Source organism: Medicago sativa, chromosome 6 (assembly GCF_051527215.1).
Source record: "Medicago sativa cultivar Bolivia chromosome 6, Bolivia_mono, whole genome shotgun sequence".
NCBI lineage: Eukaryota > Viridiplantae > Streptophyta > Magnoliopsida > Fabales > Fabaceae > Medicago > Medicago sativa.
Window position 1 is genome coordinate 85,796,283 of NC_140754.1, and position 27,444 is coordinate 85,823,726.

The 27,444-nt window shown below is 34.3% G+C and overlaps 2 protein-coding genes and 1 pseudogene across 16 annotated transcripts; all 3 read right to left on the bottom strand.

Moving 5' to 3' along the window:
* Positions 1 to 2,482: 2,482 nt before the first annotated feature.
* On the bottom strand, positions 2,483 to 12,297 carry LOC146917710 (uncharacterized). Of its 14 annotated transcripts, none has more exons than XR_015015824.1 (12): positions 12,201 to 12,297; positions 10,302 to 11,545; positions 8,999 to 9,690; positions 8,651 to 8,774; positions 8,442 to 8,532; positions 8,087 to 8,207; positions 7,835 to 7,962; positions 7,575 to 7,738; positions 6,450 to 6,539; positions 5,787 to 6,006; positions 4,920 to 5,669; positions 2,483 to 4,427 (listed from the first exon to the last, which is right to left on the bottom strand). XR_015015824.1 is itself a non-coding variant. In XM_085719533.1 (12 exons), exons 4-7 carry the CDS (start codon positions 8,732 to 8,734, stop codon positions 7,691 to 7,693), a joined length of 351 nt encoding a protein of 116 aa, XP_085575659.1. In that variant the 5' UTR covers positions 8,735 to 8,774; positions 8,999 to 9,690; positions 10,302 to 11,552; positions 12,201 to 12,297; the 3' UTR covers positions 2,483 to 4,427; positions 4,920 to 5,027; positions 5,524 to 5,669; positions 5,787 to 5,878; positions 6,450 to 6,539; positions 7,575 to 7,690. The 14 variants fall into 14 exon arrangements, 9 of the variants coding, with proteins under 9 accessions (XP_085575659.1, XP_085575653.1, XP_085575656.1 ...); XR_015015826.1 differs by having other exon boundaries at positions 8,087 to 8,197; positions 10,302 to 11,552; XR_015015823.1 differs by having other exon boundaries at positions 10,302 to 11,552.
* Positions 12,298 to 13,702: 1,405 nt separating this feature from the next.
* LOC146917711 (uncharacterized) lies at positions 13,703 to 26,934 on the bottom strand (annotated as a pseudogene). Its single transcript, XR_015015829.1, has 7 exons — positions 26,309 to 26,934; positions 23,578 to 24,698; positions 23,012 to 23,204; positions 22,193 to 22,218; positions 18,382 to 19,045; positions 14,247 to 15,702; positions 13,703 to 14,159 (listed from the first exon to the last, which is right to left on the bottom strand). The product of XR_015015829.1 is annotated as an uncharacterized LOC146917711 (transcript).
* On the bottom strand, positions 16,170 to 18,160 carry LOC146917712 (uncharacterized). The gene is made up of 2 exons (XM_085717838.1): positions 18,134 to 18,160; positions 16,170 to 18,050 (listed from the first exon to the last, which is right to left on the bottom strand). Exons 1-2 carry the CDS (start codon positions 18,158 to 18,160, stop codon positions 16,170 to 16,172), a joined length of 1,908 nt encoding a protein of 635 aa, XP_085573964.1.
* Positions 26,935 to 27,444: the final 510 nt, after the last annotated feature.

The following is a 27,444-nucleotide window of genomic DNA, read 5'->3' on the forward strand; positions in this document are numbered from 1 at the left end:
ACTATCCTAAAAAAAATGGTTCATTTTGTTTGTATTTCTGACATTGTAATACAATATACCCTCCATCCTGAAAAAAATACAACGTCATTTTAAACTCAACAAAAATCTGACCTTTTTTTAAAATTTTGAAAAGTTACTTCAAAAGCTGTCTATTGGATTCGAAAACAATACAGGAGACTAGTGGAACTTTTCACTAATTTTGAAAAGCCGTCATTGAAAAAAGTAACTTTTCAAAATTTTAAAAAAAGGTCAGATTTTTTTTTAAAAATTCTGAAAAAAATTTAATTTTTAAAAATCTGGATACAAATTTAAAAAAAGGTCAGATTTTTTTAAAATTTTGAAAATTTACTTTTTTTGTATTTTGAAAATTAAATTTCAGAATTTTTAAAAAAATCTGATTATATTTTCTGATTTTTTTCTAATTTTTTAAATTTTTTTCGATTTTTTAAATTTTTTGGAAAAAAAACTGAATATTTTTATGATTTTTTGGGGTGCAAAATCAGAAAGGGGGAAAACTATGGGGTGCAAAATCGCTCGTTTGAAACAATGGGGTGCAAAATCGCACAATTGGCAAAATATAGGGTGCAAAATTGCTCGTTTGAAACAATGAGGTGCAAAATCGCACAATTGGCAAAATATAGGGGCAAAAGTGCAATTAAGCCAAAAAATTAATTGGTTAACACAGTTCAAATACATGGTTAATTAATCACATTTAATGGATGATTAATTGATATACTAGATGTCGAAACTTATTAACCATCAACAAATTTTATTAACTATAAATTTAGATGTGGTAAACAATAATTACATATGTCAAATTTACGTACCTGAAAATTAAGTTTAAACTAGATTGAGACATGTGTATTGCGCGGCCGAATAATCTGTTTTTGTGTATTATATTTGAAAGTGATATATTATATGTTGGAGACTAATGTTGGACTAACTCAACTTTTTTTTGGTTTCTTGACAACTCAATGAAATTTCGGACATTGGAAAATTTTGCTCAAAGTAACAAACCAAGTATGAAATTAGTATCAATGGTTCAAAGGGCGATAGCCTGAAATAATTGAAAGAAAAAGCTGATTTTTAATCTAAACATTTATAGGATCAGTTGCACAAAACAATGGGGTTAACTTGGACATCAAATTAAAATCAGTTGCATTCATGTTTTTGATAAAAATATGATAAGACTAAATTGTGTAAACATAATAACCTTGTAAGGAAGGCTCGTGCATGCATTGTTTAGCAGTAGAAGTTGGACTATGGTTCAAACCAATTATTCTAATTTTCTACCGAGTAGTAGTTTTAATCAAGTTTATTCCCTTGTACTTTTTTACCAGAAAAATTCCGCGTTATCCAAAATCTATATCTTACAATCTATAGAAGGTCTTTTTTGAGATAACATAACTCGATCAAATTACAAACACAGGCAAATTAAAATGCAAACATATCATATTCATTCCCATGTAATGTGATAACAAGAGTCCTATTTAAATTGCTCATAACTCGGTCTTCCATGAACGGACAATCACTCTACGTTTACGTCCTTACCTTTATAGATTGCTTATTTGTTCACAAAGATACACTCCATAAAACATTTTCATTTTATAGTTGACAAACTCTTGATGCTCTCTTAATGCATCATGAGTTTTAGGAGAGATGTTATATAATATAGTTATTAATTATTTGTAAGAGTAGTTTAGACTTTTCTATTCTTTAGTATATATTCTTATTGCAAGACTATGCATTAAAGTTTTGCTCATTATGTTTATGAAACCCTAGCCTCCATGAGTTCTTCTCTTCTTCCTATTTTCATGTTCATGTCAGATTATCAATGTTAACAAAACTATCATACCAGAAATATGTCTCCCCACCCTTTTTGACCAACTTTGGTATTGGGCTTGATAACCATCCACCAACAGCACCACTATCCTTCCGTCCAACGAGTTTATGTCTTCATTGCGATATTTACTTCTTAATAGTTTAGCCGACGATGATTGACGTTCCTCTTTCAATCTCCAATGCCTTTTTCCCAATATTGCAACCTTTAACGCTCTTTTTTTTTTTTTTTTACAAGACGTTTAACGCTTTTAAAACCGGGAAATTCTTAGGTGAAAATGCACATAACACGTCATCATTTGCAAACAACCAATATTTTTTTTAATATATAAAACAATAAAACAATGGTAGAAAAAGAAAAAAAAAAGGAAAATAGTTAGGAACGGCAGCATTCTGTGTCTTTTTAATATTATGTAGCCATTGTATTTCAGGATGAGAATGAAGAACAAGTTGTCTTTTCTCATTTGGGTTTGTTTGTTCTATGGTTTTTATTCTCCCTCTATCGTTTTCTATATATATACAAAATTATTTACAATTTTTAAAACTACACAAGCATTCAAGATGTTTCGTCACAGTTGTAAACTCACAGACAATGCATTTCCCAAGCACATATGCGAGCAGCTACTACCGAACATCCTAAAAATAAAGCAATAAAGAATTATGATATGGTCTTGAGCTGAAGTAATCAAAATTCAATCATTACATACAGTAAAAATATCTCAATAGTATAAGAATGAAATCTAAAAATACATCATAAAAAAGATTAACAGCATCCAGGAAGAAAACTTCGACAGTTTCTGTAAAACGATTGATATACTTCAATATCCTGCTTGAATATCTGTACAGCCAAACAGAAATTGAATGGAGGAGTCTCAGCAGGATTGGCATTGTGGATCCATTCCTTTTTCAGAGGAATGAGTCACATTCGAGTTTTGAAGAAGAAGCTCTATTAACATCACTCCCTGGATCGGTAAATTGAACATCCTCCATGCTACTTTTCTTTTTCAATACATGGATTCCATATTTACGGAATGAGAATCCAAAGTCAATATTCACATGATTCCACTTATTTTCTATGAGATCTACATCAAGATTATCATTGAAATCTTCAATTTGCATATGAAAAATATGTAAATGATGCGTTTTTGGCTGATTGGATATCACCCAACCATTCCAGAAGAAAAAAGTATTGTCGTTGATGATCAGTCTTACACAAGTTTGAGAATCACTACAGATCGTTGACGAAACAACTGAAAGAACAAAGGCAGGGAACTTATGACGACACCAGAACGAAATTGATAATCCTTCCATGCATTGGTAGTCAAACCACTCAGGAATGTATGCTTGTGGCAAAAGAAAACTAGTGTTTCTAGCCTCATGCAGTTCCTGTTAGTGATAAACAATTCACATCAGATAATGTTGTTAAGCTTGCTGGAATGCCTTCAATTTCTTCAAGTTCTTCACAGTTATCTAAGATAAGCTTCCATAAAAAGTTGCATTTTTTGATACATGCAGGAAGAACTATGAATTTACTCCAACGTAGGTACAACTCTTTCACATTAGCAAACCACTGGAAGCCCACTGCAAAAGATTCATTTGAAAGGTTGCACTTCAAGTGAATTTTCGTTATATTTTCCATCTCTCCCAATATTTCTGGAAAGCTTTCAAAACTATCACAACTTGGAAGATCGAGGTGTTGTAGCATAGTCAGCTTGAGAGGAGGAATAGTCTTGAGCATGCTGCAATTGTTAACCCTCAAGATTTGAAGTTTATCTAGCAACCCATCCACAATGGGTGGAAAACTTTCAAGACTAACACGGTATGAAAGATCAAGTTGTTCAAGAGACGGAAACTTGATGGGTGGAAAGTGCCTAAGCTTGCAGCAATGATTAGCATACAACATTTTAAGTTTACCAAGTACCCCATCAACCACAGGTGGAAAACTCTCAAGACTAGCACAAAATGAACGATCAAGTTTTTCTAACGAAGACAACATGAGAGGTTGAATACTCCCGAGCTTCCGGCAATATTTAGAATTCAAGATTCTAACTTCTAAGCTTACCCAGAAATCCATCCACCACAGGTGGAAAACTCTCAAGATTGCAACAGTATGAAAGATCAAGTTGTTCTAACGAAGTCAACATGAGAGGTGGAATACTGCTCAGTTTCCAACATTCTTTGACATTCAAAATTCTAAGTTTGCACAACAATCCATTGGCCACAAGTGGAAATTCTTCGAGACTATCACAATATGAAAGATCAAGTTGTTCTAGTGAAGCCAACTTGATAACCACCCATGTACAACACCACTATCCTCCCATCCAACGAGTTAATAGCCTTCCACCATATAATGAGGTATAGGAACTTTTCACACTTGGCTGAGTGTATGATGTTTTAATCCCCACCCCCTCTCTGTTTACTTTTCTTACACAAAACAATGAGTGCGAAAAAACGAACCAACAATTCCCTTGCTATGTACAACATTACAACACAATCATTTGCAACAATGCAATTAACACTCGTCTTCTTTGGTCACATGGCTGAGAAGTCTTGATCGAAATGAGTCCAAATCTGACGCATTCTTGATGCTGCAAATATAACAGGTTATAGAAACAAGAAGAATAAGAACTTCGTAAAGAAAATTAATAAATAACTACTTTGGAATAAATGCCAGAGGATTTTGGGTCACAAATCACTAAATAAGGCCATCACAAGTTCTGATGTTCTATCAAACTGCTAGGTTCTGCTATTCCATAATAAATAACAAGCATAAATTCAGAATTCTGACTCGAATATTAACATCCCTAAAATAGACTGATACTCTAAAAGAATAAAAGTTTATCAGTGAAAAAAAGACTGATACTATTACTCTCCAAAAGAAACCACCTTCTTGCAAGATTAGTTAGCTAGATTGTTTATTACTAAGAAATCTTAATCTCTTCTCTTCTTCAGCTTCTCCAATTCGGAGGATAAGATTAGTTAGCTAGATTGTTTATTACTAAGAAATTGTGTGAATTATAATTAAATAGAGTTAGAACATGCCAAATATAGAGTTATAATTAAATAGAATTAGAACATACCAAATATAGAGTTAATCACACAAATGATGAAAGATTGTTATCAGATTCATCCAAACCAGTTTGATCTATGTTGGTTTCCTCAAAGGAATGACGAAGGCTTTCTTCTACCTGCATTGAGAAACCAATTAACAAGAAAGCAGTTACTTAAACGAGAGAAAAAGTTGCTTTTACAATAAAAATTGATAATGAAAGGTACAAAATAAAATAATAAGTGGATATCAATGTATGATAATAAGACTAAGTCCAAAATAGATCCTCTGCTAGGTTTACACATGTCTACTATTGTCCATATCATCACTGCCTTTTGTGAGTGTAAAGTCGAGCACTCTTTTTTAAGTCTTAAAACATGGCGCAGAGTTTTGGGAAGTCATTTTCTGAAGGTTAACATCGGAGCCGAGCAACAATCTCTCAGGTGCTGACTGTGCAGGAGTATGTGTCAACAAACTATCCGTAAAAGAGACAACTTTCAAATCAGGGCTTTCAGTGCGGCTGACAGAATGTGGAGGGCAGATCTTATGTACTAGTGTATTAATAACATTTCGTCAAATACTCATGGACAATGATTCGTTCTGTTTTCCGCTTTCTGCATTAAGATTTTACTCACACAATCAGACAATGTTGTACATTCTTTCTACCGTGTGCTTTCACTTTCTGTGCTATCTAGGCAATCTAACTCAATGGATGTTGATGAAAGTTACAAGCTATTTGGCTAAAGGGCTGTGGTGGTGTCGCCTCAGGAATATCAGAATCCTTATATCGACAAAAAAAGAAATAATCAAAATTAAATTGATGAAATCAATTCTTTTGCAGAAAATAAATAAATATATCTGATCAATACACGAAGAAAAGCAGTTGAAAAAATGTTACCTTAGGATGTAGATAATAGAAATTAATCAGCCTGGAATTAACATATCGTCTAATAGCCATATAAGCAGATTTTTCGACTTCAGAGTGATCTTCTACAACTTCAAATAACAAGCTGATCTTCAAATCCGGCTTCAAACATAAGCTCTTCTTATCAACATAAATAACCATTTCAATTTATATTCCTTCAGGGAGTATATACTTCATCTGCTCTAGAATTTAACTGAAAATAAAACACACTACAGACACAGTCACTTCCTTAAACCATCAATCAAAGGAAAAAGATTCTCTATAGTCTACAATTCAACTGAATATGGTGCATTTTAATGTTGACAATTTTGGATCACGGAAAATAGCATTTCGTTCAAATTTCTTTGCGCTACATATAGAGGTAATATTTTTTTACTAAATAGCATTTTAAATAAATAGTGTATTTTTACTATTATTAGAGGTAATATTTTTTTATTAGAAGTAATCTTTTATTTTTATAGTAAGTTGTATACGACCCGTTTTCACTTCTTCTACAGAGAGATGACAGCTAAACATGATTAGTTAGCTACTCAATTTATTAATAACAAGAATCTGAACATACTAATCTTATCAAAACACAAACCGTTCATAGTGTTTTTGACGGAATGTAATAGAGTAAAACCACTTTAATCTCACCCTGCAATGATGGAGATTTTTCATGCCTTGTATTTAAACTAGCATTGTTTGGATTAGTTTTCCAAGAGAGTGACCAATGCTCTCTTCTACCTGCATTGAGAAACCAAGTTACATGAACTAAATCGTTTCCAAGAAAAAAATGTCTATAATAATTTGTGAGAAACATATTTTAAAACTCTTCCATGATTTTCTGAAGTGTGTAGGCGAAAAGAAAATATTATACGCAAGCTTATGTTGAATTTTAACAATTATTAAAACTAGGCAAAAACTGAAGATTTCTGTAAAAATGTCAGCTTGTCATAAAAAACTGCATTGTCCAACCTATAATTGTGAATACTTAGAAAGATCTATCATAAAATAGTGAAACAAATTAACATTTTACATTACAGGAAGAAAGATTTATGACAATTTGTGTAAAATGAATGATATACTTACTTCAACATCTTGGCTGTAACACAATGTTAGCATCGTTAATTTTCAGGGTTACTGAATCGAATATCCTTCATGTTACTTTTCTCTTTCAATACATGTGAAGACTGCATTGTGCTCACATTTGTTCTATACTCTATGGCAAATGTCATGGTATATTTCCCATCTCTCCCAATATTTCTGGAATACTCTCTAAAGTTGGACAATATGAAAGATCGAATTGTTCCAACGAAGTCAACCTAGGCGGTGGGATACTTCGAAGTATGATGCAATATTCAATATTCAAGAATCTAAGTTTATGCAACAACTCATCCACCACACATGGAAAAATCTCGAGCCTACAACAGTGTGAAAGGTCAAGTTTTTCTAAGAAATCCAACTTGAGAGGTGGGATAATCCTTAGAGCGCTACAACTTGTAACAAGCAAGGTTTTAAGATTTCCAACAAACCCGTCAATTACAAGTGGAAAACTCTCAAGACTATAACAACATGAAAGGTCAAGTGTTTCTAGTGAATCCAACTTGAGAGGTGGAATACTCCTTAGATTGGTACAACCTCTATCATTCATGGTTTTAAGCTTATCACCAAACCCATCTACCACAGGTTGAAAACTCTCAAGACCAGTGCAATCTGAAAGATCCAGTAGAAAACTCCAGATTTTGGCGCAATGTATAAATCTCAAGATTTTTAGTTTACCTAAAAAAACAACCGATTTATCAATTGCAATAAGTTCCGTACATCTTTGAATTGAAAATTCTTCTAAGTTTGGGAGACCAGATATATTAGATATTTGTGCTAAAAGATCATCATTATCAAGATTGAAAGCTCTTGTAATCCTGAACTTCTGCAACAAAACAAAACTCAAAATAGAAAAACATGCAAATAAGTAAGAAATATATGGATAATATTAAACCGGATTTATTAATATATAAGAGATATAAATATGTTACACTTGCCTTTGTGAGAAAGCCCTCCCACTCAAATGGATTTGATGAAGGATGTTTGCAATTGATATTGCGTTTGCGAGTGAGAAGATGGAAATATGATGAAGGATGTTTGCGACATTTCAGCCAAAAGGGTAACTCTAGCATTAACAACAGGAATCAAAGTTAAAGATGAAAAGATAAAACATCCATATCATTATAACTTACAAATAACATTAGCAACACAAATCCAACCAACAAATACCATGCAATACAGAGCATTACCAACATTCATTTGCAATACCACAAATAACATTCCTTATCATTTAACAAAAGTCTTTCACTCATCTCCTTTGTTCACATTGCTGAGAAGCCTCGGTCGAACTGAGTCCAAATCTAACGCATTCTTGACATCAGAAATATAAAAGGTTTAATAAACTACAAGCATAAGAACATAAAGAGAATTAGAACATACTAATAACATCAAAAGTTTTGCTATTCCATCAAACTGCTGAGTTCTATTATTCCATTATCTCTATGATATATGTTTTTTCATGTCAGACTCAAATTTTCACATCCCTAAAAGAGACTGATACTTTAAAACAACAAAGGTTTAATCAGCGAAAATAAAGGGACCCACCAGTACATAGTGTCTCAAGATGAAACCACCTTCTTGCAAATCCAGTCTGGCACAATCTTTTCCAAAATCTCAATCTGTTCTTTAGCTTCTCCTATTTGGAGGACAAGACTAGTTAGCTAAATTGTTTATTACTAAGAAATCGTGTACATCATAATAAAATATAATTAGAACATACTAATCTCGACAAAATCTAAACAGTTTATCATTACCTTTTGCAAGAGCTCCTCTTTTGTGATTGAAATTCTTTTGACAGAGCCAAATATAGAGTCATTCACATTAACCAGTTCCACCATTGATGAAGATTGTTATCCGATGCATCCAGACCAGTTTGATCTATGTTGGTTTTCACAAAAGAATGAGTAAGGTTCTCGCCTATATGTTTGGAGAAACCAATTATCAAGAAATCAATTACTTTCATGAGAGAAAAAAATGCTTTCAAAATAAAAAAAAATATTTAAGGAAAATAATGTCGATCAGATGCTTAAGTATGAACTGTGAAAAAATTTCTTTTACAATAAAAAAGTTTTAAGGAAAATAATTTTAATTGCTGCGCTTACAAGAGATTCCGCTAAGCTCTAGAGAACGTCAAATCATCATAAGTTGGAGTGATGAATCCTGGCCCCATCTTCTATAACTATGATAGAGACGGAATAGAGAGCCACTCAAGAGAGCGTGACGAATAGGGACCAAAGCAGCACCAGATTCAGGACTAAATCCACTGCGCTACCAGAAAACCTCGATTCGGAACACCAACCGAATCCTCAACTGACTTCGGAACAGGTTCGAGAGCTACTACTAAAATCCCGGTTTTTGCAACAACAGTTGCGTGAATAAGAGTCAAGAAGACCTTATGAAAATTGAACATCATCGCCTTCCTTACAGCAGTAGCTGTAGTAGTAGCTGTGGGAATAGTCGCCAAATAGACTGAATTAGTCTTAGTGCCGTAGTAGGATTACCTTCCTCACCTTCCCTTTGTCCCTTAACTGCTGAATCCATAGAAACCTTGGCTTAGTGCCAGAACTGTAAGCGGCGGATGGGACACGTAGCTTACCGAATCAGTTGCGACGCCGATGGGAATGCATGCTACGAAAGATAGGGTTGAGTCTGAAACATCAACCGTCTACTCAATATCCTTGTACGAGTCCACAATCACTACACGATTGTGTGATTCATATCCACCAGTGCAGATCCTTGCTCATCAGTGAGAAAATGGCTTAGCAGTGTATTCTCGGCATTGATACACAAACTCCTGGAAAGGTAAATTGCATCAGATGCAAAGTGTGGAAGTAAGGGATGTTCGATATCAAGAATACGGTAAGTATGAACAATTATAAACACACAGCACAAGCATATAGTTGTGAAATTTGAATGAACAAGATATTTGAATGGAGCAAGAACATGTGAGAATAGTAAGAAAATACAAAATGAATAAAGTGCAGTTAGCAAATCCATTTCTTGTAAACCCATTAAACAAACTATTTGATGCAGCCAATCGAATAAATTGACTAAACCAATAATACAAGTGTGTTAGAAATAAAAACCATCACTTCTATAATTTTTGTATAACCATCCTCGATGTTTTACTCTAAATCATCGAATTGTTTCTCACCCAATATGTTCATTATCTTATAACAATCTCTAAAGCTCCTCTTTTTCATGCATGAATATATGATGAGTACCCCATTTACTAGTTAGAATTTAACATGAACTACTAAATATCAGGAAAATAAATTGCTTTCTTTGCATGTTCTCTGGCAAGGATAGATTGAAAGGAACAAAATAGAATAACAAGTGAATATCAGATTATGACTTTAGGGATAGGTCAAAAATTAAAACCAAAACTAGATAGCAGGCGCATACCTCCTAAGGTGAACAAACAGAATCAAAAAGATTTGATGTCCTCAGAACATCCTCTGCTAGGTTTAGACATGTATACTCTATTATCATCACTGCCTTCTGTGAGTGTAATGTTGAGCCCTCTTTCTGTAGGCTTAAAACACGACGCAGACTTTTAGGCAGTCATTTGCTGAAGCTTAACATCAGAAGCCAGCAACAATCTATCAGGTGCTGATTGTGCAGGAGTGTATGTCAACAAACTATCCATACAAGAAACAATTTTCAAATCAGGGCTTTCAACGCGGTTAACAGAATGTGGAGGGGAGATCTTATGTACTTGTGTATTAATAACATTTCGTTGAATACACATGGACAGTGATTCCTTCTGCTTGCCTCTTTTTACATTGTTACTCACACAATTAGACAATGGTGTACATTCTTTCTGCCATGTGCTTTCACTTTCTTGGTTATCCAGTCAGTCAGATTCAAGATTGTCCAGATTCTTTCCAAATTTTGGGGGGATGAAGTAGAAGAGGGTTAGGATCACATCTCTGAGGTACCTGTGTCTTCCAACAAGATTGTGGATCCACAGGTTATTCAAAAGTGGGCTAACACTCTGGTGCTCACTCCTATGGTTATACCGGTCACAGTGATGGAGGAAACTCTCAGCCATGACAAGAGACCGGAGATGGAAGAGGACAATGTTGAAACCATCGTATCAGACTTTGAGCAGCACTATCCAAGTCTATCAGAGAGTACTAAGGAGGAGAAAAAGACGAAGAAGCATGTGAACAAAGTGAAGCCTGCTAACTTTAACTCGGCCGGAGTGAGGACCCGTGCCCAAAAGTGTACCTCCAAAGTTGCCTTGGCAGCTACGAAATAGTTGGTTCATTTGCCAAAGAATAGCTAGGAATATCAATACTTTTTGTACCATCTTTCTGGGGATAGATCTGAATTTTCTTTTCACAGATTCTTCAGTATGTGACTCAGTTGTATTGGTTCAGGCCTCTCCTGTCTTTTATATTTTAGTGCTTTGATCAAAAAAAGATTCATGGGATGACAAAGAGTTTTCACATGATGAAAAGCTCTGAACTTGCTCAGTCTCGCTAGCAACATTCTTATGAGAAAAGTTTCTTTTAAAAGATGGACTCAGCAGATGTAAGTTGTTCAGTGGACAGTTCAATTTCATTGGAAGTTGATGAACGTTCCGTTGACAAATTTACAGGTCCATCTTTGAAAATCAAGTTAGAAGGTACATCTTGGAATATCTGTCCCCTTATATCAACAATCAAAAGGAAAATCAAAATTAAAGTGATGAAGAAAAAAAATAACAAAAATAAATATAGCAGAACCAGGCCCAAAGAATAGCAGTTGTCAAAAGGTAAGCACAACCAGTTGCCAAAAAATCACATTTACTTTCTCATAATTGTCAACAACATTTTCAACCAAGTATAACATGCTTAACGCTTACATAATCATCAATATATTTTCAACTAAATATCATATAATACCTTATTACTATCATTAAAACATTTTTAATTAATTATGACATGTTTACATCTACCTACCATATGGAATCACAAATCACAGCATAGAGTACATGAGCATAGGAGAAGTTTCTGAAAATAAAACACACTACCGGTATTCCAAAAAGAAAAAAACACTATCATCTGAGTCCAAATCATATTATTCAAATCAGGATGAGCTACACCCCTTGTCTAAACTAAGATCCAATGGGACAAGAAACAAAGATGAACGGTACAAAATTGCATAAAACTTGTAAAAAAAGGATTAGTTTATTTACAGCATCATAACAAAAAAATGGCAGTTTGGCCTTAAAATTTTCCAAATTCGCAACTGTTAAATTTTCATTTTGTATAAAACTGGAAAATTACAAAGAGACATACACTATGAGAAACTTACATTCTGTTCAGTTTCATCAGGTTGTCTTTGGTAGTTGTCATATGCTTCAGCATCATGCACAAACAAGCTAGTATTGGACAAAAACAGCTCGCGACTTTTGCATTTAAGAAGATAATACCCATTTTCAAAACACATTCAAAAACCATTGATATGTGAATGATCGGGAACAGATAACGGACATACCTCATACAGTCTGTTGGGCAGCCAAACTGGCATCACTCTCGTCCATTTTTTTCTTCTTCCATAGTCCTGATGCAATAATCAAGTGGCGATGCTTCTTGTAAGGGGAGAAAACAGTTCACCTGCTTTTCAATCTCTTCCTCAATTGGCATTTTATCAGATTCTTCCTCTAGCAAAGCCTTCATTTGGGAAGTGCATGTCTATAGATACAATTCTTACCACCATTTGGACATGACCAAAACCAACCATATTGCTCCCTCTCTACCGCATCCAAAAAGTGTTTGCATACCTAAACAAAGTACATAAACAATGCACAGAGGTTATTTCCCGTTAAATAAGTAAGAACGAAAATATAATTTAAATAATAAACAAAAATTAAACATTAAAAAGAAGCCTCAAATTAGCCATAAAAATGAAAGGGGGCAGACATTCCAGCATAGAGTACCGGTATTCCAAATATCAGTCCCTTCCTTAATCTATCATTAAAAGGGGACTGACATTCCAGCATAGAGTAGATGAGCTAGGAAATGGATCGTTTATAGTCTAAGTGCATATTTGGTTTCACGGTGAGTTGGCCGAAATCAAGGTGGCACCGTGATTTTGTAGAAGCTCCAAAGCGTAACTTATGCAAAATCACGGTGGCACAACGTCATTCTGTCAAACTCACAATGAATCCATACATACACAAAACAGTATCATCGATTACAGAAATCCAAAAATTCACCATTTAGAATGGCCGTAATCGACACAAAATATCATGGCACCCCCGTCTTTCACAAATTGGCCATGGCAGTTGTCAAACGTATGCCAGCGCAATCCATATTTGACAACATGTGTCGGTGTAAAATTATTTGAGAAAATGACACTCATGTGTCGGTGTAAAATTATTTTAACCTATGAAGCATGGACACTCATGCATCGACATCGATAATAATTTGAGAAAATGACATAATTCATTATAACCACATGTGTCGGTGTTGTATCAGACACTGACACAGTTCGAACACCAAACACACCTTCAAACATAAATGTCTGTGCCATAAGTTGTTGCTGTTACAGTCTCCAAAAACAATTAAGGGAAATAATGTGAGGTCTTCAATAATTGTAAGGAAATCCCAAAAGAGTAATCAAAGCTTCCACCATTATCTTTTGAAAGAGCTCTCTAGGGAGAGGAGGGCAAAAATTCAATATTTCAGCATAAACATACAAACCTATAATTGTGATTTGCTAAATACATAGACAAATCTATAATAAAATTATGAAACAAATTAACATTCTACAACACTACGGAAACCTTTATGACAATGAATAATATACTTACTTCAACATCCCGAGTGTAACACAATGTTAGCATCATTCTCTGGTGAATTGAATATCTTTCATGTTACTTTTCTCTTTCAATACATGGATTCCACTATTCTGAAAAGGGAATCCAAAGTCAACCTCTGCATGGTTCCACTTATTTTCTAAAAGTGCTTTGTCGATATTATCATTGAAATTTTCCATTTGCAAATGAAAAAGATGCAAATGATACGTATTTGGCTGTGGTTTTGTATCATCAGTATAGAAAAATGTATTGCCGTTGATGATCAATCTTACAGCACGGTAGTGTGAATCATCCCATGTGAATGGAGAAACAACACAGAGAGCTATGTCAGGAAACTTGTTACGAAACCAGAAGGAAATTGACAATCCTGCCTCGTATATGTGGTCGAACCACTCCGGAATATTTGGCACCCGTGGCAAACAAAACCAGGTGTTTCCTGCCTTATGTAATTCCTGTCAATAATAAATAATTAATTTAAGTTTAACTATATCAAAAAGAATATAAAATACATTACAAATAAAAATAAAATAAATCATAACCTGATTTAGTAATTTGCTTTTGCACGACGAAGTCAACGACATGCAGTTTACTGCAGATAACATTCTTAAGCATGGAGGAATCACTTTAACCTCCTGAAGTTCCTTACAATCATCCAAGACGAGTTTCCATAACCCATCCACCACAAGTGAAAAACTCTTAAGACTATAACAACATGAAAGGTTAAGTGTTTCTATCAAATCCAACTTGAGAGGTGGAATACTTCTGAGATTGTGACAACCTTCAACAAGCAAGGTTTTAAGTTTTCCAAGAAACCCGTCCATCACAATTGGAAAACTCTCAAGACTATGAAAATATGAAAGGTCAAATGTCTCCAGTGAATCCAACTTGAGAGGTGGAATACTCTTGAGATTTCGACAACTATTAACATTGAGGGTTTTAAGTTTTCCAAGAAACCCGTCCACCACAATTGGAAAACTCTCAAGACCGTGACAATGTGAAAAGTCAAGAGTTTCTAATGAATCCAACTTGAGGGGTGGAATACTCCTGAGATTGCGACAACTACTAACATTTAGGGTTTTAAGTTTTCCAAAAAACCCGTCTGTCACAATTGGAAATCTCTCAAGACTATGACAATGTGAAAGGTCAAGTGTTTCTAGAGAATCCAACTTCAGAGGTGGAATACTCCTTAGGTTGTCACAACTACTAACATTCAGGGTTTTAAGTTTTCCAAGAAACCCGTCCACCACAGTAGGAAAACTTTTAAGACTATGACAATGTGAAAAGTTTAGGGTTTCTAGTGAATCAAACTTGAGAGTTGGAATACTTCTGAGATTGCTACAACAACTAACATTAAGGGTTTTAAGCTTTCCAAGAAACCCATCCACCATAATTGGAAAACTCTCAAGACTATGACAATGTGAAAGGTCAAGTGTTTCTAGTGAATACAACTTAAGAGGTGGAATACTCCTGAGATAGCAACAACTACTAGCATTCAAGGTTTTAAGGTTTCTAAGACACTCATCCACCACAATTGGAAAACTTTCAAGACTATGACAATGTGAAAAGTCGAGTGTTTCTAGTGAATCTAACTTGAGAGGTGGAATACTCCTTAGTATGCGACAACTATTAACATTCAGGGTTTTAAGTTTTCCAAGACACCCGTCCACAATAATTGGAAAACTTTCAAGATTATGGCAATGAGAAAAGTCAAGGGTTTCTAGTGAATCCAACTTGAGAGGTGGAATAGTCCTTAGATTGCAACAACTACTAACAATCAAGGTTTTAAGTTTTCCAAGAAACTCATCCACCACAATGGGAAAACTTTCAAGACTATGACAATATGAAAGATCAAGCGTTTCCAATGAATCCAGCTTGAGAGGTGGCATGCTCCTGAGATTGCGACAACTATTAACATTCAGAATTTTAAGTTTTCCAAGTAAGTCATCCACCACAATTGGAAAACTTTCAAGACTGTGACAATGTGAGAGGTCAAGTGTTTCTAATGAATACAACTTTAGAGGTGGGATACTCTTGAGATAGCAACAACTACTAACATTCAAGATTTTAAAATTTCCAAGAAAATCGTCCACCACAGTTGGAAAACTTTCAAGACTATGACAATGTGAAAGATCAAGTGTTTCTAGTAAATCCAACTTGAGAGGTGGAATAGTCCTTAGAATGCGGCAACTACTAACATTTAGCGTTTTAAGTTTTCCAAGAAACCCGTCCTCAATAAATGGAAAACTCTGAAGATTATGACAATGAGAAAGGTCAAGTGTTTCCAATGAATACAACTTGAGAGGTGGAATGCTCCTGAGATTGAAACAACTACTAACATTAAAGGTTTTAAGTTTTTCAAGACACTTGTCCACCACAATTGGAAAACTTTCAAGACTATGACAATATGAAAGGTCAAGTGTTTCTAGTGAATCCAACATGAGAGGTGGAATACTACTGAGATTTCAACAACTATTAACATTCAAGGTTTTAAGTTTTACAAGAAACGCATCCACCATAATTGGAAAACTCTCAAGACTATGACAATGTGAAAGGTTAAGTATTTCTAGCGAATCCAACTTGAGAGGTGGAATACTCTTGAGATTGCAACAATTGTTAACATTCAGGGATTTAAGTTTTCCAAGAAACCCGTCCACCACAATTGGAAAACTCTCAAGATTATGACAATGTGAAAGGTCAAATGTTTCTAGTGAATCCAACTTGAGAGGTGGAATACTCTTGAGATTGGAACAATTATTAACATTCAGGGTTTTAAGTTTTCTAAGAAACTCGTCTCCCACAGTTGGAAAATTCACAAGACTATGACAATGAGAAAGGTCAAGTGTTTCTAGTAAATCCAACTTGAGAGGTGGAATACTCCTGAGATTGCAACTACTGTTAACATTCAGGGTTTTAAGTTTTCCAGGAAATCCGTCCACCACAATTGGAAAGCTCTCAAGATTATAACAATTTGAAATGTCAAGTGTTTCTAGGAAATCAGACTTGAGAGGTGGAATACTCTTGAGATTGTGACAATAATTCACATTCAGAGTTTTAAGTTTTCCAAGAAACCCGTTTACCACAGTTGGAAAACTCTCAAGACTATGACAATGTGAAAGGTCAAGTGTCTCTAGTGAATCCAACTTGAGAGGTGGAATACTCTTGAGACTGCCACAACTATTAACATTCAAGGTTTTAACTTTTCCAAGAAACCCGTCCACCACAATTGGAAAACTCTCAAGGCTATGGCAATGTGAAAGGTCAAATGTTTCTAGTGAATCCAACTTGAGAAGTGGAATACTCCTGAGATTTCGACAACTATTAACATTCAAGGTTTTAAGTTTTCCAAGAAATTCATCCACCACAATTGGAAAACTCTCAATACTATGACAATGTGAAAGGTCAAGTGTTTCTAGTGAATCCAACTTGAGAGGTGGAATACTCTTGAGATTGCAACAATTGTTAACATTCAGGGATTTAAATTTTCCAAGAAACCCGTCCACCACAATTGGAAAACTCTCAAGACTATGACAACGTGAAAGGTCAAATGTTTCTAGTGAATCCAACTTGAGAGGTGGAATACGCTTGAGATTGCGACAATTATTAACATTCAGGGTTTTAAGATTTCTAAGAAACTCGTCTCCCACTGTTGGAAAATTCTCGAGACTATGACAATGTGAAAGGTCAAGTGTTTCTAGTAAATCCAACTTGAGAGATGGAATACTCCTGAGATTGCAACTATTGTTAACATTCAGGGTTTTAAGTTTTCCAAGAAATCCGTCCACCACAATTGGAAAGCTCTCAAGATTATGACAATTTGAAATGTCAATTGTTTCTAGCGAATATGACTTAAGAGGTGGAATACTCTTGAGATTGTGACAATAATTCACATTCAGAGTTTTAAGTTTTCCAAGAAACCCGTTTACCACATTTGGAAAACTCTCAAGACTATGACAATGTGAAAGGTCAAGTGTTTCTAGTGAATCCAACCTGAGAGGTGGAATACTCTTCAGACTACAACAACTATTAACATTCAAGGTTTTAACTTTTCCAAGAAACCCGTCCACCACAATTGGAAAGCTCTCAAGGCTATGGCAATGTGAAAGGTCAAATGTTTCTAGTGAATCTAACTTGAGAGGTGGAATACTTTTGAGATTTCGACAACTATTAATGTTCAAGGTTTTAAGTTTTGCAAGAAATCCGTCCGCCACAATTGGAAAACTCTCAAGACTATGACAATGTGAAAGGTCAAGTGTTTCTAATAAATAAGACTTGAGAGTTGGAATGCTCTTGAAATTGCAACAACTAATAACATGCAGGGTTTTAAGTTTTCGAAGAAACTCGTCCTCGACAATTGGAAAATTATCAAGACTATGACAATATGAAAGGTCAAGTGTTTCTAGTGAATCCAACTTCAGAGAAAGAATACTTCGGAGATTGCGACAACTATTAACATTTTGGGTTTTAAGTTTCCCCAGAAACCCGTCCACCACACTTGGAAAACTCTGAAGACTATGACAATGTGAAAGATCAAGTGTTTCTAATGAATTTAACTTGAGAGGTGGAATACTCCTGAGATTGAGACAATTATTAACAGTGAGGGTTTTAAGTTTCCCAAGATCCCCTTCCACCACAATTGGAAAACTCTCAAGACTATGACAATGTGTTAGGTCAAATGTTTCTAGTGAATCCAACTTGAGAGGTGGGATACTCCTCAGATTGTTACAACTATTAACATTCAGGGTTTTAAGCTTTCCAAGAAACTTGTCCACCACAATTGGAAAACTTTCAAGACTATGACAATGCGAAAGGTCGAGTGTTTCTAGTGAATCCAACTTGAGAGGTGGGATACTCTTGAGATTGCGACAACTATTAACATATAGGGTTTTAAGTTTTCCAAGAAACCCGTCCACCACAATTGGAAAATTCTCAAGACTATGACAATGTGAAATGTCAAGTGTTTCTAGCAAATCCAACTTGAGAGGTGGAATACTCCTGAGATCACGACAACTTTTAACATTAAGGGTTTTAAGTTTTCCAAGAAACCCGTCCAACACAAGTGGAAAACTCTCAAGACTAATACAATCTGAAAGATCGAGTTCTTCTAATAAATCCAACTTGAGAAGTGGAATACTCCTCAGCTTGATGCAATTTCTAACACTCATGGTTTTAAGCTTATCCCCAAACCCATCTTCCAGTTGTGGAAAACTCTCAAGACTGGTACAATATGGAAGATCAAGTTCTTCTAGAGATGCCAAACTGAGAGGCGGAACACTCTGGATTCTATCGCAACCTATAAATCTCAAGATTTTAAGTTGACGCAAAAAACCAACCGATTTATCTATTGTAATTAGATCCCAACAATTTTTAATTGTAAATTCTTCCAAATTTGGGAGACTAGATATATCAGGTATTTGTTCTAAGCTGTCACTACAATAAAGATTTAAAACTCTCATATTCTGGAATTTCTGCAAAATAATGGAAATAGAAAAACTTGTAAATAAATAAGAAATGTATGAATAATATTATTTTAAGACAAATTAATCGACTAAAATTGGCATTGAATAATATATGAATCCTAAGATCTTTATACGAGTATACTTCTGTTATACCCTAATTTTGGACCTAAAAATACTTGTTCAATTCTTCTTTTCTTGCATTATAAGTCATTTGATATGTCTCTGATCAATTGCATCTTTCTCTGCATTTTATTTCAATATTATTTGCAAAATTCACATAAAAGGGTATTTTAGTCATTTCCTGCATTTAACTCATTTTTATCTTTGAAAATTGTTTGAGTCTTTTAAATTGATTTGCATAAGTCCTTGTTTCAATTCTATGTCAAAATCCAGTTCAAAAATTGCATTTGAAGTCATTTTGAGTCAGTTTTGCCCCTGGGGGCATTTTAGTCTTTTCATGTGTTAAAACCCTGTTTAAATTCTAAAAATTGTCTCTGAGTCTTTTGTTTTGCTTGTATAAACTCTTGCTTTAATCCCTTGTTAAAAATCATTTTAAAATTGCATTTGAGTCGTTTTTAGTCGTTTTAGTCCCTAGGGGCGTTTTGGTCATTTCACATAGGATCTCTTGTCCGCTTCGTTGTTTTTAATCGTCTCGCTTTACGTTATTTTTCAATTTACTTTTTTAATTCAATTTTAGTTTAATTTTCATTTTAGTCCTCGTACTTTTGTTATTTGCATTTTAATCCTTTTTTAAAGTTTGTTAGAGTCAAAGTCAAGGTTTGTTACAAGTCAAGTGCCACGTGGCAGTCCATCATTGGTCCAAGCATTCCCACATCACCTATAAATTCAACTCACCTCACAATTTTTCAGTCAACCATTAATTATTTTACACATCCACAAAAATCACAAAGCTTTTTCTCTCAATTTTTCCCTCCCATTTTCTCACTTCTAACTAACTTTCTCCACCACTCCACCACCATAACTAACCCACTCCACCACCATAACAAACCAAAAACCACCCTAACAAACTCCATAACTAATTTCCACCACCACAAACCACCACCATCTTCATCAATCTTCATCACTTCAACCTCCATAAACAACAACTATCATCATCTTCACCATACAAAAATTCCATAATCAAAACCTTCATTATCACTTTCGACATACAACAATCATCATCATCCATCTCAAAGTTCGAATCATCGTTCATCCTAAACAACACATCCGGATTCACCTTCATCCGAGAACAACAACACGTCACCAACGCCGCCGCAATCATCATCCTCGAACGGTGATTTGTTTCAAGCCAACCACCATCAAGCAAACCGAGCAGCAATGTAATTGAAGCGGAAACGTGACGAACCAGTTCGTGAAAGAGGAAAAACGAATACCTGCAAACAACAAGGAAGGAGCTGCACTCTTGATCCATGGCGTCACGTTCTTCAACCATTCGAAGACGGTGAAATTCGATGCGTTCGTTCACCTCCGATCCAAATGGAGGTAAGTGTTTTACGAATCGTAAATTGACGTTCCTGCTTGTAAATTGGTACTACGATTTCTGCGATTGTTATCATGAAAGAAAAACGGTCTTGCTAGTGTAGATTTCAAGGTTTGATAATTTTTCCCTCTTAGTCTTGTTCGTGAAAGCCATTCAGATTGGCGTGCCTGTGCTTGTTTTCCTTTGGCATCTAAACTCAAATAGGAACATAGGAGGAGTAGGAAATAAGAAGAGGATTATGTGTTGTTGTTAGGAGCATGAATGAAGAAATAAGGAGGGGATTGTGTGGTTGTTTGCCTGGAACGAGAGAAGAAGAGCAAAATAACATGGAAAAGACAAGTTTAGGCGGCGGCGCCGCCACCTCTGGCCGGCCAACCGCCGCCGGAAAAGTGTTGTAGAAGGAGGATGATTTGGGAGAGAAAGAAGTGTAGTGGTGGGTCTGTGAGGTTAACGTATTTGAGAGGATGAGGAAGAAGGGTCCTTTGACCCGTTTTGCTTCATAACCCGTTACCCATGACCCTGCGGGCTTGTTCAAAAGCCCAATGTTTTCCTGCCTGTTTTCCAGTTCTGCTATGTCCACCCCCCTTTTCCTGCGTGCTTGTTAAATTTTACTTTTTACACCCCTGCTTGATTGAAAACCTCTTGAAAAATTCTATAAAAATTCCTGTGTGTTTCTTTATTTTTTGTGACTCTTTTATGATAATAGTTGTGTTGGAAAATTGATAGAAAATAGTGTGGATTTTTTCTTGCTTTAATTGTAAGATTTTATGTTAAAAACTTGTGGTTTTCTTGCCTAGTTTCAATTCCATTTCTTGATAGATGCTAGTAATTCATGATATGTGATGTTGTGAGGATTTTTGCTACTGTGAGTATGTCTTTTGTTGAATGTGTGTCTTGTGCCTAGTTGCTTGCTTTGCAAGATTCGTTTGTGAATAAATAATGTAAAATATGCTTAAGTTCACTATTAAAATGCATGGTCTATCACATCCCTTTGATCCCCATTTTACAATCTGAGTTCATGTCTTTAAAATGTGTTAAAATGTGAGGATTATAAGTCATGTGAACCTTGCATTTTGTAGTAGGATTTTAGCTCTATTTTGCATCATTTTTGCTATGTTTTTTTGTGGCAATTTCTTTGCTTTTGTTATAGTAATTTTTACTTGATTTTGCTTCTTGATATTGTCATGTGCTACTAACCCTTTTGTTTCTTGTTTCATGTATCCCATAAGCTCATCTCATTTTATATTCTAGTTTAGCTTTTCTTGCAATATAATTTGTACCAAAATTAGAATGTAAACGTTTAGGAGTTCTTGTAATATTTTACTTTCATGTCATTTTAATTTCTTGGCAAAGAGGCCATAGAATGTATCTAGGGTATGATGTAAAGGACAATGGACTCTAATAATGTACACCGACACAAGCACCGACACATGCACACACACCACTATAGCTAGAATATGCATGTTTAGATGTATGTTTAGGATTGTATGCTTAGATGAATGCCTAGGGTTTATACTTAGGAAAAAACCAATTTTCCAAAAAAATGTGAACAACTTCACTCAAACTATTTTCCAAATAAACCTTGGGATCCAATATCCCATTGATTTCCCCTTTTCATTTTCTTAATCAAATTTCAATGAAAATAATCAAACTTTGACTTCTTTTGCAATTCACTAATTCAACCTCACTATTTTCCAATCTCATGCCCTCGAGGCCTCTTTCTATTCTTCAAAATCCCATTTTCAAACTTAAAATCAACCAACAAAAACAAAAACATTTTTGAGAGAGAACTACGGTGGATTTGATCCCTTAATCGGGTACGTAGGCAAGGAACAAAATTCCTTCAATTCAACTAAAATAAAAATCCAAAAACATCCTTCTCCCTCCAATTCTTCATTTAGAACATTCTTAAGTTTAATAAACATTTTCAAATAGCATTTAAAAATAAAGCGCGCGCGTAGAAATTAAAGACGGTTCCTATAGGTTACTATAGTCGTTATGGGTGCCTAACACCTTCCCGTAGCGAAAACAACTCCCGGACCTCGATTCTCAAGGGTTTTGCTTACTTTTTCCCTTCCCAAGAAAAAATAAGATATCACCGGTTTAAAAGGTTCAAACGTAATCAATGTTTGACACCCGAAAACCAAGATAAAACAACTTCAATGTCCCAAGCTAACATCACTCCGACCAAGTGGGTTAATATATGAATAATATTAAACAGGATTTATTAACATAAGATCAAAGATATAAATATGTTACACTTGCCTTTGTGAGAAATGTCTTCCACTCAAATGGATTTGATGAAGGATGCTTGCAATTGATATTGCGTTTGCGAATGAGAAGATGGAAATCCGATGAAGGATGTTTGCGACATTTCAGCACTCTCAGAGTATTTGGAAGATGTTTAGGATTTTTGGAAAAAAAAACATCATTACTAAAAATTAGTGTTTTGAGATTTTCCATCTTCTTGAAAGCTTTTCCATCCCATTCTACTCTGATCCGACGGTCGAAATGTATGATTTCGATTTTACTTGTTCCCGGTAAACAAACAAGAACAAATCAATGAAATGAATATATGGTGGAACTTTATACCACGTAGTAAAGATTTTTACATAATATAAAAGTATAATTTATATACAATGTCAACGTCGGTGTTAAAAAGTGTTATCACGTCAATTTATGATATGATCAACTATGTGTTTTTAATTCATGAAATGATATAGCAATACATCGTTAAATGTATGCAAAAAAATTGCATTGACAATACATGTAAATTAAACTGATACAAGGATAAAAATTTGAAATATTGTAACCATAAATAATATTAATAATGAAGAAAGCCAAAAGGGTAACTTGAGCATGCATAAAGTTAAAGATGAAAAGTCAAACCATTCATATCATTATAGCTCACCTTATTTTCTTCTAAAACTTCTTTTATATCTTTAGAGGACCATAACCTACTGCGTTCTCCAGGATATTTTGGTGATTCTTGTCTAACAATTTCTTTCCCCATATCCTCTATCAAATCGTGAAATGCCACATTACCAGACTCACTTATTTTTATGAGAGATTTTTCCACTAACACATTAATGTATTCTTTCATGATATCACCATGATGAGCATGAAGTATTTGTTCGACCCTTTTCAATTTATATCCTTTGAAGCAACAAGCAATGTCAAGAAAAACAGTCTTCTCTTCTTCCTGCAAAGCATTATAGCTCAACTCTAGTGTCGTTTGGATCTTTTTATGAGGAACCCTTTCATAACGATCTAGTGCATCTATGCATTGTTCTAATGTTTTATTATAAAAGAGAGAACCCATGACTTCCAAAGCAAGTGGATGACCACAAGCATATGCTACAACACGTTCTAAAACATGCACTTGTGCTAATGAAACATTGTTATAGCTTGGACTAAATTCATTTTTAAAAGCATTCCATCTAACCAACTCAAAAGCATCTTTGTCATTCAACCCCTTCACCTCATATGTACGTTCAACCCCACGACATGTTAGCAGCCTTTTGTCCCTAGTTGTTATGATGATTCTACTTGAGGGACCAAACCATTCGTGTTTTCCGGCTAGAGCTTCTAATTGCTCTAGCTCGTTAACATCGTCTAGAATCAAAAGCAATTTCTTTTGTTGGAGCCTCTGCTGCAATATTGAAATTCCTTCTAGAACTCCTGTTAACTCATTTTTCTCCCCAACTACTTTAGAAAGAATGATCCTTTGGAGATATGTCAACCCATGTTTCTCTGAATTTTCTCTAACATTTTCAAGGAAACATGAAACTTCAAATTGGTGGGCAATCAAATTATAAATGGATAGAGCAAGAGTTGTCTTCCCTATTCCACCAATCCCATGGATCCCTACCATATGGATTGTATCATAAGACCCAACATTCAAAAGGGAAATCACATGTTGCTTTTGGTGCTCTAGTCCAACCAGGTAATCACCAACAGGCAAGGCAACAGGTTTTATATTTCCTAAGACTTGTTCAACAATCTCTCCGATAAATTTATGTTCAGGCCTATCCCTGTCCAATAAAATAAAAGAGGTCATTTAAGTACATATATTCGGCTTAATTGTGTTTTTCGCTCTCCACGTATTTTATAGGAATTTTCCCCCTTATGTTCTCCCCATGTTTTGGGAAACCCAAAATTTACCTTGGTGTAAAATCACTTATTGATTAACATTCAACTCTCATAATTGTGTCATTTTTCTTCAAAGTAAAAAATATTTACCAAAGTTCAGCTTGTACTCTTGAGAGCGAATGGAACTTTTAATTAAGGTGTGAATCATTTTGGCCTTTTTTAATTTTAAATAAAAGTCATTAGTTGAGTGTCACGTCAATAAATCATGGTGTCACAATGTAAATTTGGAGAAAAAAATGAGACTATCAAATCATAAAAAGGAGGAAAACATAACGGATCCAAATCGTTCAAAAAAAGATAAGAGGCTAAAATCGTACAATTCGATATATGAAAGGTCAAAATTTGCCGTTTAAGGTTTTGAAAAGTTTATCGTAAATTTTTTTAATAAAAAAGGTTATTGTTTAGTTTCTTATCATTATGTTTACTATCTTCTGTAAAAAAAAATATATATATTCTCTTTGATAAAAAAATGTCTTTATTACTGTTATTGTCCTCATAAATTGCCTTTTATCGATGAAACATTTTCATTTTATGGTCTATCATTAAAATCTATTTTGGTTATTATACATTCAAAATCAATTTTAATTCAATCTATTCATACAACATTGATGGATAAGAATCAATTTTACTTAAATTTATCCAAAGCATAAATCAATTTAAATAAATTTATTTCTTATAACCGAGAGTTTTCAATAAATATTGTTGTTTCATATATCTAAAACAAAATACTACTCCCTCCGTCTCTATATCTAACCACCCATTTGACTTTATTTTTGTCCCTAAATCTAAACCCCTTTTTAAATTACTAGATGCATTTATTATTATTTTCCTAAACATACCCCTAATTAATACTCCCTCCGGTCCTCTTTATAAGAGAAACTTGAGTCAACAAAAAGTAATGTATTTGGTTAAAAATTCAGTCTAGATACATTGAGTTTTGTTGACCCAATTTTCTCTTATAAATAGGACCGGAGGGAGTACTACTAACTTATCTTAAAATTTAAAAAGTCAAATTTAATACATATACAAACAAAGGACAATATGGTAATATCAACACACAAAACAGACATAATAATTACACTGACAGTTTTTCTTAAGAAATGTGAAAAAAGCAAACGATGGTTACATTAAGGGACGGAGGGAGTATTGTTTATTGCATTTCAATTCAAGTGACTACTACATCCATCCTTTAATATAAGAGTATTTTATAAAAATCATTAGTATTAAAATAAGTTGTTGGAGTAATAAATTTATCCGAAAAGTATGTAACTATTACTAAATTTTCCTCGGCGTATGAATGAATTTAATGTTAATTTTTCATATTCTAGAATAATTAATAGTATTGATAAATTTTATGGTTGGGAAAAGAGTAATGAATGCATTTAAAAATTTATATATGATCTTATATTTTTTGTAAGTCGTTCTATAATTAAGGACGGAGAGAATATTTCACTACCAATGAAATAAAAACTAAAGATATATATGGATATACCCTTTGTAATGATGTCCGGACAAGCTAGCAACTTGGTGAAGAGACGCCTTGAATTTGTTATTGATGTCAATACTTGAGGAGCTGGCCTTATCATGTTTAGCCATTGCTTCTCCATAACTCCTTTTCAACTTTCTTACATCAGAAGGATCCACCTTATAAAATACCGGTAAAACGTAACGACCCTCCGTATCTTTCATGGTATCAAGGATCTTTGAAAGTTCTTGTAAGCAAAAGGATGAAGAAGCATAATTTTCAGAGAGGACAATGATGGCCATCATGGAGTCTTCAATTGCTTTGAGAAGTGATGGTGTGATTTCATCTCCTTTTTTAAGCTTCTCATCATCGATGAAAGTTCGGACTCCTTTGTCATCAAGAGCTTTCTTGAGATAACCGGTGAAACCATGGCGAGTATCTTCGCCTCTAAAACTGAGAAAAACATCATACTTGAATTGATTTGTGACTGTGAGGGAAGCCATGATGAGTGATAAGAGTGTGGTTTGATGAATATTAGTATTTAGATTCAGATTCAAATGAGGGAACAGTTGTTTGGATAAAATTGAGCTAGGATGAGTGAATGACTGTACTGCTGAACTTAAGAAAGACTTTGGAGTATCTAAAGTCAAGAAATAGTGCTCGCATGATTAAAATGTTTGGAGGAAAATTGAAATTTCGTAATAATGAGCAGCAATTTCCCGGTATGGATTAAACAAAAATGTTTGGAGATGACATTTGTACCACGTGATAATTCTCTCTCATACTTTTATTATTTTCTTACTTCATTTCTCTCCTTTTTTTTCTTTCTTGTTGTTTTTGTCTAATAAGAATAGAGAAAAACAAAATGTACTAAACGTTATATTGTTTAAATATCATTACACTGTGAGATACCTATTTTTCCATACACCGTAAAACAGTGAATTAAATCAATCGTTTACTCAATTGAATAATTATATTTTTATATCTGATTAATAAGATGTCATGTAGATCGATTTATAAAATGTGGATGTTATTGTATCACTATTTATTTTAAACAATTACATAATTCTTATTTTTGTTTAGTCACATTATCTATTTTATCCTCTCTAGTGAACAATTTCTAAATCAGCATTATGCACACTCTCATAAGGAAATCAATATAA